The sequence below is a fragment of the Typopeltis vanoorti genome, chromosome 2 (assembly GCF_054136105.1).
Source record: "Typopeltis vanoorti isolate ZY-2024b chromosome 2, IOZ_Tvanoo_1.0, whole genome shotgun sequence".
In the NCBI taxonomy this organism is placed as follows: Eukaryota; Metazoa; Arthropoda; class Arachnida; order Uropygi; family Thelyphonidae; genus Typopeltis; species Typopeltis vanoorti.
In genome coordinates, this window is record NC_143550.1 from 1,381,203 (window position 1) to 1,393,745 (window position 12,543).

Genomic DNA, 12,543 nt, shown 5'->3' on the forward strand with positions numbered 1-12,543 from the left:
CTTTAGCACTGATTTTCTCTAGTCCTGCTTCCCTAAAGGTGAAATCATCCTCCTTGGAGAGTTTAATGTTCACAACACTAACTGGCTCTCCTCCTTCAGCTTCTCTGGCCAACCAGGCATAGTGCTGAGACATTTGCCATCACTAATGACCTTACACAAATTGTTCACATGCCTGCTAGAATATTAGATAACCCAAACCACTCTCCAAACACTCTAGATCTCTTCCTCACTAGTGACTCTTCCAAGTATACTGAAAATGTAGTAGCTCCTGTAGCTAATTCAGACCATAGTTTAGTGCTTGTCTCCTCTCCCCATGGAATGATGCTCACACAGCCACTCCCAAACTAGAACCTGGCATTATACGAGTGTGATCTAATAAATTTATTCCAGCAGTGCTCCAGATCCATTATCCCGTCCCTGTAGTGGTTTTTTCAGTAAGATCTGCAAAATACCCCTCTACAGCTGCAATCACCTCTTGATTCGAAAAAAAAATGTTGACTAGCAAAGAAGAGTTTTAGTTTTGGGAAGAGATAGAAGTCAGAGGGAGCCAAATCTGAGGAATAGGGTGGATATCCCAACAATTCATAGTGCAAAGTCCTTAATTTTCCCATTGCCAAAACACCTTTGTGGGCAGGTATACATTGTCCTAATGAAAGATGATTTTTTTCTTCTGCAAACAGAGTCTTTTCTCACATTTTTTTTTTTTGTCTAGTCTGGTTAAAAGATCAGAATAATATTCCCCGGTTACTGTTTTACCCTTTTCAAGATAATTAATAAACAAAATGCCTTTAGCATCCCAAAACACCGATGCCATGACCTTTCCTGCTGATGGAACCAACTTTGTCTTCTTTAGCGATGAACAACCTGCTTCTGTCCACTGTTCTGACAGCTGTTTGGATTCTGGTGTGTAATAGTGAATCCAAGTCTCATCCATAGTAATATATCGACACACAAAATCAGTTTTATTCTTGTTAAAACACTCCAAGCACTGTTTAGAGATTTTCATGCGAGTGCGTTTTTCATCTCTGTGAGCAAGCGCGGCATCCATCTTGCGCAAAGCTTTTTCATATGCAATTCTTCATGCAAAATATATCCTACATGTTCGTTTGAATATAGTGAGCAAGTTTTTAAAACTATTTCAGAACTGAAGGGTGTAAAAGTCAGAGGCAGGAACTTCAACAATTTCAGGTATGCAGATGACACAGTTCTTATAGCTGAATCTGAAGATGATCTTCAAAACTTAATCACAGAGGTTTACAACAGTAGCTTAGACATTGGACTAATTATTAAACTAAAGAAAACAAAGTGCATGATTATATCAAAAGAACCAATAAATAAGAAACTAAACATAACTGTTAACAAAAAGAAAATTGAACAGGTTCAGTCTTTTATATATTTGGGACAAATTCCTCTTTACAGACAGAGGAAATTCCCTTAAAGAAATAAAAAGAAGAATAGAGATAGCAAGAAAAGCCTTTACTGATATGAAAACTGTTCTAACATCCAGAGACATTAATATAGACACAAGAAAAAAATTAATAAAATGCTATATCTGGTCAAGCCTTCTCTATAACAGTGGAACTTGGACTCTAAATAAAGAAGCAGAGAGAAAATTAGAAGCTTTCAAAATGTGGACCATCAGAAGAATGTTGAAAATACTATGGACAGAGAAAATGAAAAACGAAGATGTTTTAAAGAAAGCAAAAATGAAAAGAACATTAATGAAAATAATTAAAGAGCGAAAACTTAAATATTTTGGACATCTAACTAGACAATAAGGCATTCAGAAATTAATATCAGAAGAGAAACTGGATAGAAAAAGAGGGAGGTATAGACCCAGGAGAATGTGGTTTGAACACATTAAGGACTGGATTTGCTTTATTTACCATAAACGTTTCATAGCAGCAAAAGAAAGAAAAAGGTTCCGTGACATGGTTGCCAACCTCCTTCTAGGGCAGTGGTTCTCAAACTTTTTGAAGTCGGGGTGCATTTAAAATCCTACAAATAATGGTAGGTGCACTATATACAAATTTCTGAGAAATATGTTACAATAATTATATAATAAATTATAAAAATTGGTTCATAGGCGGAAAAAGGGGTGATATGATTGAGACATTCAAATTACTGAAGGGTTTCTATAGGATTAATCCAGAAGATATTTTCGAGAATAGGATTGGTGGTGGGAGGACTAGGGGCCATACATGGAAGCTGGGCAAGAATGTGGTTAGCAGGGATGTTAGAACTAGGTATATTACTTGGAGAGTGGTGAATAAGTGGAATAAGCTGCCAGAGTTTGTTGTGGGTGCTATGACCGTGAATGAGTTCAAGGCGAGGTATGATAGATACTGTGTGAATGTCAAATAGTTGCTCTTGACATGATGTTAGGGCCTCCCTCGATGAGTCTGTCGACTCCTTAAAGTTGCCCGAGATAATAATAATAATAATAATTAAGTCAAATATTACAGGAAAAAAAATAATGCGATAAAAAAAATAAAATGAAACATACCTTATGTTTATTCATTCTTGTGTTTATGAGAAACATGAGCCTGATGTGTCCTAGCGATTGCTTCAATGTTTGGGCATATATTTGAAAGGCAACCTCTCATTTCCTCATCAATACATTGAAGAGTTTCTCTCTTTTTACACTTAATTGTGGTGAGGGTAGAAAATCCTAATTCACATAAATATGATGTTGAAAATTGAAGTAAAATGTTCAAAGCTTTTTTAGATATTGACACATATTCTTCTTTTATAGAAATCCAAAGGCTTCAAGAGACAATTCCTTATGTTTAATCATCAATACACAGAAGAAGAACAAGAAGAACTGCCAGTTCTTCTTCTTCTGTTAATGTTAAACCAAAATCACTTGAAGTTTCCATAAATGGGTTTCTAATCCAATCGTATTGTTCAGTGTTAAGTGATGGAAAATAAGAACTCAATTTTTCTTCTAAACTTGTTAAATGTTCAACTATTATTGGAAGTGTTTCATTTATACAAGTGTTACTTACCAATGGAAACATTTCCAAATTACCTTCAACAGCTTTTCTTTTCTGAATCTGTAGTTTTCTCTGAAATGCTTTCATTTTGTCAGTGGATGTGAGAATATTTTCTTCTTTCCCTTGCATGCTAGTATTTAAAATATTGAACTGCTGAAATATATCGGCCAAATACTGTAACCTGGCAATCCAAAATTCGCACCGAAGGAGGTTACAAAAATGTAATTGTTTCATCTCTTTAAAAAACGCAAGAAGTTCTTGTCATAGCTCGTGTACACGGGTAAGTACTTTCCCCCCTGACAGCCATCTCACCTGTGTGTGTAAAAGCAGCCGTCTGTGTTGTGAATACATATCGATACAAAGCTTTTCGAATAAACGCAATTTGACAGGTCTTGTTTTAATAAAGTTTACCATCTGAACAATTTGATCTAAAACTTCTCTTAATTTTTCTCCCAATGTTTTTGCCATCAAGGCCTCCCTATGAAGAAAGCAGTAAGTTACGATAACATTCTCATTTTGTTTTATTACAAAAAATGTAAGGCCCTTAACACATACCATGGAAGGGGCTCCATCTGTACAAATGCCTACACACAACTTCCATGTTAACTGCCATTTATCAAGATAGCTATTCAAAATGTTAAAAACGTCCTCACCTTTCTGTAGATATACTTAATTCTTTGCAAAAAAAGAAACTGATTTACTATTTGATCTTCATTAATAAAACAGACAAATGTTAAGAGTTGCACCTTGTTGGTAATGTCTGTTGGCTCATCAACTTGCAATGCAAAATTTGAATACTGAAGTTTATTACTGCATACATTTTTCTCGATATCAGAAGACATTTCTATAATACACCTGTGAACTGTATCGTTGGACAGAGGAATCTTGCTTATTTTCATTGCTGCTTCATTTCCTAGCATTGTCATGACCATATTTTTGCATGCAGGCAAAATAAGTGACTCACCTAAAGTATGATCTTTCATATTTTTTGCTATCAGTTCTGAGACTTGATAAGAAGCGATTTGAGCTTTATCAGAAACAGCCATTATAATTTTAAAAGAATTTAACACTTTTGCTTGCTGTTCAGACAATCTCTTGAAAAAACTTAAAGATTTATCTTGTAAATTAGAGTGTATAGTTTTAAAATGTTTACTCAATTTACTAGGAAGCAATAATTCATTTGCCATTTTATGTCCACATACTAAACATAGCAGCAAAGGATGAGCTTGACTTCTGGTCCAAGTGAAACCAAAGGTTAAATAACTTTCATTATATTCGTGAGTAGGCTGCGATTTTGCTTTCTTACTTGCACTTAACTTTTGCTCACTTCCAGAATCTGATTCTTCAATATCACGCTTCTTTTTGAGAAATCTATCCATTTTATTTGGGTGTATTTATCTGAAAATAAGTAATATGCACATAACATCCACTTCCAACACTTTTAATAAGTAATATACACAACAAAAATAAACCATATTCTTGTTCTCTTTGCAAGAAAAACCGCTGTTAATTAACATAATAATGATGTGTTGACAAAAAGAGCGGTATATCCATAAAAGGTATAATAGAGTAACTATATTTATTTTTATATCTGGACACATATTTCTCTGGAATACCACAGGGCGCACCCGGAAATCTTCTAGGGTGTACCAGTGCGCCCTGGCACACCCTTTGAGAACCACTGTTCTAGGGAATGACACTTGAAGAAGTTCTTTTGAAATGCCTATAGTCTTAGCAGTTTCATGCACTTTGACTCACTGGTCATCCAATACCATATTGTGCACTTGATCAATGGTTTAAGGTGTTGTTACACTTTTTGGGCGTCATTCACGTGGATCATCTTCAAGGCTGGTACGGCCACGTTTAAACTCGGCAGCCCATTTCTTAATTGTCAAAAACGAAGAAGAAGAGTGCTCATAAACTTTTATGAACTTCAAATGAATTTCTTTTGGCAGTAAACCTTTTACAAAGAATTTTATATAACGGCACGATACTCAATTTTATCCATTCAAGGGATACAGACAACACTTTTGCTTCAGACAGCTGTATAAAACAAACTATTTGATAGAATGATTTGCAATTTCACATGGATGCTTATCATGACACAGATGGTACATCTATTGGCACACAGATGTACCAACTTAGAAAAAAAAAACTTGCTAATTGTGTTGCCATCTATAGGCCGAGAACTATAGACCACCCTCGTAACAGTGCCAAGTGGGATGACTTCCATGACTTCCATATCTCATTCCTGGTTAGACTCTTTTTTGGCCTTCCACCCAAATATATACTTCAAATGTATCACTAAAGTAATCCTTACTGGAACTATGCATTCACCATACTACTCTGAACTGCCATCCCCTATCTAAGCATTGGTTCTCCAAAAGGTATGCCAAGTGTGTACAAGCAAAAAAATCAAAATCAAACATACTACAAATGGTTTTCATCAAGAACTTCATCTTCTTCATTGCGTATACTCAAGCCTGAAACACAAGCAGGAAACTATTAATCCTTCCAAACAGAGTTTGAAAGAGCAAAAAAACAGGAAATTTGCATCTTGTGCAAATTGCAACCAAGCTTTTCAGTGTTCTAGCTAAACCAACTGGTTATAATTTTGCCCAACACTACTTCCATTGGTTTCACACCCAGATGGCTTTATTACATTATCACCCACAGAAAAAGCCAATCTCCTAGTTTCATGTCCCAACCATTCCACATACACAATAGTTAAATACCACCTCTGGCTTTTCACCTAAAAGAGATAAGAAGAATATTGTCCAAATTAGACACTAAAAAAGTCTCCTATTTCTGATAGCATTCTCCAATTGTCCCGAAGTCGAGGCATTATATGAGGTCCACAAATCCTTTTGTGGAACAGGACTGACTCTTATGTTGCTTGTTTATGCTCTCTTACTCTGCTGGTATCTGTGTCACAGCCTGGAAAATGGCCTATGTTCAAACTATTCCCAAGAGGAATGACAAGTCACTACCATCAAACTATTGCCCAATCTCTGTTGCCTTAGTTCTCTTGAACACAATGGAGAGAACCATCAATATCCAAACTCCTGTATTACCTTGAAGGCACCCAGCTAATAAATGACCACCAGTAAAGATTCCTGTACTGCTGATCCATAGGAGATCTACACATATGTCTCCCACCTCTGGATAAATACCATGGAAAAGTTTGGTGAATCTCAGGGAACTGCACTTGATACTGCTAAAGCTTTGGACTGAGTCTGGCATGAAAGCTTATTAAACTATCATCCAATCACCCCATTGCCTCCTCCTCCTATTCAACTAATGTTAGGATTCCACAAGGTTCTAATCTCTCATCAATCCTCTTCCTTCTGTATATATCAATGAGCTACACTAGTTGATCACCAGTGCCAATAAACACAGTTTTGCAAATGACAGCATACTGCTTTCTTCCCATTTATTTGAAAAACCTTACACTGCATAAATCACCTCAGAAAATCAACTTCCACAGCCCTCAATTCTGATCTCCAAGTCATCCTCCAATAAGAATCAGATAACTTCATTAATTTCAATGCCAGAAAAACCGAGTTTTGCCTTATTTCCCACAAAAAAGAACCATTTTCTTCCAGTATTATCTTTGACAATACTCAAATCCCTAAGCAAGAAGAGATTTCTCTTCTTGGAATCACCCTGACATCAAGCTTCTCCTGGCATGAACATATCACAACCACCGTCTCTTCGGCTTCAAAAAAAAAACTAGGATTTCTCTTGCACGTAAGGCATTATTTCATCTCTGAACAGCTGTTACCTTATACAAATCACAAATCTGCCTAGCTATTGAATATGCTGCTCTTACACTTAGGGTGAGGTTCCAAAGAGTTCCCGAAAAACACTTGATTGCATATAGAAGAAGATAATCAGATTGATTAATAACTAATCTCTTACCACCTCACTCCACCAACTTTCACAGAGATGTTTAGTTTCTGCAATATGTATCTTCTATAAATATTACAATGATAAATGTTCATATGAAACAGTAACAATAATTCCTCTACTCACTACCAAATCTGTTGGAACATGTGCAACTGTCACCCAACACTCCTTTACAGTACAAATCCAAATCCACAGAACAAGTTTCTTCTCCTCCTCCTTCATCCCTGCTGCTGCTATATTATGAAATGGTCTTCTGCTTTACATGTTCCCTAAGGAATACAATATACAGGTCTCCAAATCAAATGTAAACAAGTTTCTCCTTTGGCAACTCACTACCCATACACAAAATTAATATACTATAGGCTGTTCATGTAAGAGAGAAGCACAAAACCGTACATGGTAGAAGCTTATGATAGTCAACCGCCTGGAAGGAGATGACACCTGAGAAGACAAGAGGTTGTTCAACAAACCTCTGTAATGTATGAGCTCAACATAAAAACATTATTGAATGCTTATGATGTAAAGTTCTTTACTTTCGTTTTTTTAAATAAGAATCTGTCATTGATGTCTTCTGTTTAGTAATTTTTCTCAGAATGCTTGATTCGTGGTCTCCAGTGATTAATCTATAGTTTTATTTCTAAACCCACCTCCAAGCCCCATATGTAAAAATTTGTTTGAATGTTTCTTGTATAGTACTAGTTAAGTTATTTGGCTAATTTCCCTCTTAGTAATTTATTCGCTTTTATAATAACATGGCAGTTGCACTACAAAAAGGAAGTAACTATACCATATTACTGATGAATTATGCGAAGGCAATTCACAGGATATCAACAAGGAAATCCATTATTACATAAACTGGAGCAAATAGGCTGGATAGGAAGCTGATAATGTAGATTTTTTTTTAATTTAATTTTTTATTTTATTATGCGACACCTCCAGGAGTCCGAAGACTCATCGAGGGAGAGTATACCAACAGCATCGAATGATTGAGCCCTTCCAACTACTAACCACGCTGAAACTTAACTTTTTGCGTGAGCCATTAGTAGCAGAGGCTGTACCAATCGACCAACCTTTGCTAGCGCACTAAGAGAAAACATCAAAGAGTAGTATGATAATAATAAATAATGAGTATCATAAACAAATAATTTGAGTGAGATTTAAGTGAAAAAGTCACAGATACAGAATTTCTTACCTTAGCAAAAGAATGGCCCAGAAAAAAAGTTCTCGGTATGGTTTACAAAAACGTTCCTTAGATACATCCAACTGCTTTTGATTTTCTATGGTATCATTTTCATAAAGATCACAATTATGCTTTGTCAAAAGCCGACACAGAAGATTATGAATATCCCTAAGAGTAAAATGGCTATCTTTTTTGCATATATCACTAAGAACTTGGAAATAACCAGAAGAGTCATCAACCTGTAAAATATACATTGGATTGTTTATCAACAGGAATAATACTAAGTTCAATAATGAATTATTGTTCATTAAAAAAAGTTGAAAAACATACAGGCAATAAACTAGATTCCTTTAATCACCTTACCAAACATGACATTTATACTTGTTGCCAAAAAATTGATGTAAAATGATAGCACTGAAATAGAATATAGTAGGCCACAAGATGGTAGCCAAGCATGCAGTTCTCAATGCTAGATCAAATTTAATGTCCTTGAACATCAACAGAGAGCATACAGTTTTCTTGAAACCTTTCCATGCCAGATGTTTCAAGTTGAGTAAGGTTGAATAGGTTATTTACTGTGAATAATCCACTAATTTACTTAATGAGCCACAAGGGGGTAACCAAAAGTTGACTTTTGCGACCTTCTCCATTGTTTTCAAGAGTACTCAAATGGAGAAAAACGAGACAACAGCTGGTTGGCTTTTAGTTTAAATTTTTGGACACACTATATGAGCTTGCATTCATGCAGTTAAATAGATGAAAACCTCTATAGATTATCATTATTATTATTCAAGAACCTCCATGGAATCACAAGATTCATTATGAGAAGCATATATAGTTTGCCCACAGATTAGAGATCCTTCGACACTTCTGTGCATCTCAGAAAAAGGAGAATCCATTCCGATAATAGGGTAATCAGTCCGTATTGTGGGATGAGTTGTATATTATTACCGGTCAGAAAATTAACTTCTCTTTTATGATTATTGTACTTAACTATGTTGCTTGTATAACAGTTGGAAAATTTTACATATAAAGCACATGAATTCACGTATTAGCGACCAATTCGGACGTCCTTCATTTCTTTCTTCCCTTCAGCATGAATCGACTATTCTTGGAAAGACGCGAAGCAGGGACCTACAAACGGTGGGCAAACTATACTAACCATTATTTACCCAATAAATTAAACTTTTCAAAAAATTATATTCTTGTTTAATCCTTTATCCAGTGCCGGTCTGGTTGGACGAGTGGTCAGCATATCTGGTCTCCAGCCGAAAGGCTGTGGGTTCGAATCCCACTATGGGCATGTATGTTTGTGATTGTCTGTCTGTGAAAATACCAGTGGTGATGATGGACAGTAGATGGCATTAGTGTATATGATGGTAGTTGAGGTTCATTGCAGTTGGTGAATTGAGTGGTGGAGACAGAGTTGTAGAGTAGGTGCCTTCCCTCAATGAGGCTTCAGACTCAGAGGAGTTACATTAAAATAAATAAATAAAATTTATCCAAGTGTAAGCAAAAAAAGTTTGCCCATGAAGTATCTTTATGGCTAGGCTACTAATATATAGAGGCTAATGACTTCATATTAAGCAAGTGAAAATTCACACCATATTTATTCAGTGACAAAAATGAACGATTGCTACTCTAAAAACCTAATCTTAATCCTGTGGCCACCTCTCTATTGAGAGGGTTGCAGCTAATTAATAGGGAAGTGATTATGAAGCAAGCTTGTTGCCATCCATTCCATAAGTATTTATGACTGTACTTGTGTGTTTTCACATGGCTGGTTTGTCTGTTTTGAGGGATAAAAAACCCGAGTTACCAGGAGAAAAAACCTCCACCTCCATATGAGACTAGTTATCTCACCTTTAGCTGAAAGAGATCAGATAAAGGTTCATCACGTCATGGACAAAAATTGAACCCAGGTGTTTCCAACCTTTGCTTGGAAAGACTTGGGTTCAATTTTTGTCCATGACGGTTCAATTCAATTTTTGTCCATGGACAAAAATTTGTTCAATTTTTGTCCATGTCTATGGAGGCTCTACTCTAGCAACCCATTCCACTAATTCGCTACTCTTCAAGTAAAAAATCTAGTCTTTGCACATTGTTACAAAACTTTCAGCTGACAACTTGTTCCCCACGTCATGAATCGAAAAATTTCTTCTGCATCAATCCAATGAAACTTCCCTCTAATAACATATATGCTAGAAGAGAGAATAGCAGTAGAGGAGATGGAATGAGAGAGACCTATGGGAATGAAAGAAGAGGAGAGAATGGAAACAACAGAAGAGAGGGAATGGTAAGAGGTATAATGTATGGTGACTCAATGATTCTTGGTGTTCAAGATAGGATGCGTGAGGAGTGTTTGCCAGGAGGAACAATACAAATGGTGGCTATGGCATTTAAGAGAGGTCAAAGGGTGGATGAGATGATTGTGATGGTAAACAAATGACTTGAGTGGTAATGTAAGTCGGCAGCAAGAGATATGAGATTTTTTACTTGAGGCTGTACGGAAGAAGACAGAGAGAGAGGAAAAATAGTGTGCGTGTTGCTTAGGTATGATAATGATGAGCAGCTGAGCAGAAGATCGGTGATATTGAATGACATAATAGTTAGAATGTGTGACAAGAGAGGACTGGTATATGTGGATGCTTGGAGTGCATTTGAGGAAAGAGAGGAATTCTATGCGAGAGACTGCTTACATTTGAATGAGGAAGGACGTAGGCATCTGAAGAGATTGCTGTTCTGAACGAGTCAGTGTGTCCCAGGGAGGATGATAGCAGGGGTAGCCTCTTGTGGGAATGGATACTTGGGAGAAGGGAGACGACATCAGGTAACACTGAGCTCAGTGGAGTCTAGAGAGGGATAATGCTGGATATAGAAACAATGGCATTTATATGCTTTATACTAATGCCAGGAGTATCCAGAATAAGGGAGAGGAATTGGTGGCGCAGATAGCATCAGCCTGGCCAAATGTTATTACGATCACTGAGACGTGGTTGAAAGAAGGGTATATAACAAGAGGAATAGAAGTCGCTGGGTATAGCATTTTTCGTCAGGATAAAAGGGGAAAGCGTGGTGGTGGGGTACTGCTTATGATAAGTGATGACCTGTGTCGTCTAAGAGTGGAGGCTTTGGAAGGAAGTGAGGCAAATGATTTTGAGAGCATATGGTGTGAGGTAGATGTAGGCAAGACAGGATATTTAGTGGGGTGTTGCTACAGACCCAGGAGCACAGAGAATGGGGACCAGGAGATGTTTAGACAGTAAAGTTTGGCAAGTGCAAGAAGAATGATTGTTATGGGAGATTTTAACTACAGTAGTATAAATTGGAGAGAGGAAGATGCATGTAGCGATAGGGGAATGGAATTTCTAGAATTCTTGAGGGACAGATGTCTTAGGCAACGTGTAACAGACGGAACAAGAGGTGCAAGAGTTTTGGATTTGGTTATAGCATCAGAAGAGTTGATAATAACTGAGATGACATCTCTCCCACCAGTTGGAGAGAGTGACCATATGGTTTTGACTTGGAAAATGAATAGACATGCTGGCATGTCTATTCATTTTCCAAGTCATTTCCCTTCATTTCCCTTCTTTCAAACGGGAACTTATGTGGAATAATAAAGCATGTGATTATAATAGTCTTAGACGTCAACTTCGGGAAGTTTCGTGGAGGGAGGAAATGGAAGGCCGAGATATCATTAGCGCATGGGAAATTGTGAAGGAATATTTGTTAGCAGCAATATTATTATTATTATTGTTGTTTTATCCGGGCAACTCTAAGGAGTCGACAGACTCATCGAGGGAGGCCCTAACATCATGTCAAGAACAACTATTCGACATTCACAGTATCTATCATACCTTGCCTTGAACTCATTCACGGTCGTAGCACCCACAACAGATTCTGGAAGCTTATTCCACTCATTCACCACTCTCCAAGTAAAAAACCTACCTCTAACACCCTTGTCAACCACGCTCTTGCCCAGCTTCCATGCATGGCCTCTACTCCTCCCACCACCAGTCATATTTTCAAAAATATCTTTTGGATCAATCTTATAGAAACCCTTCAGTAATTTGAATGTCTCAATCATATCACCCCTCCTTCGCCTATTGTCCAATCTCTGCAACCCACAAATCTTCAACCTATTCTCATAAGGTTCATTCCACAAACCTTCTATCATCTTGGTCACTCGTTTCTGGATCCTTTCCACTTCTTCCCCATCACGAAGAAACCCTGGTGCTCTTATCAAGGCTCGATACAGAGGAAAACAACTTGTTTGTCTCTGCATGTTAAAGTATTTTTCAGAAGCCAAGTGAATTGATGAGCTGATTTAGTCACTTTTGCAATGTGTCCCCTAAACTTCAATTCCCTATCCACCAACACTCCCAAATCCCTAGCCTCATCAATCTCTTGGAGTACGGTTTCACCAATGCGATATACTGCTGCTATTCTTTTCATCCC

The 12,543-nt window shown here is 37.1% G+C and overlaps 1 protein-coding gene across 1 annotated transcript in view; it reads right to left on the reverse strand.

The window, feature by feature from the left end:
- LOC150108776 (transient receptor potential cation channel subfamily M member 2-like) overlaps window positions 1-12,543 on the reverse strand; it is a 685,147-nt gene that overhangs the window by 394,448 nt on the left and 278,156 nt on the right. The window contains exon 10 of the mRNA XM_090410077.1: window positions 8,098-8,324. Coding sequence (XP_090266203.1) covers window positions 8,098-8,324 — 227 coding nt within the window. The remainder of the gene's footprint in view (window positions 1-8,097; window positions 8,325-12,543) is intronic.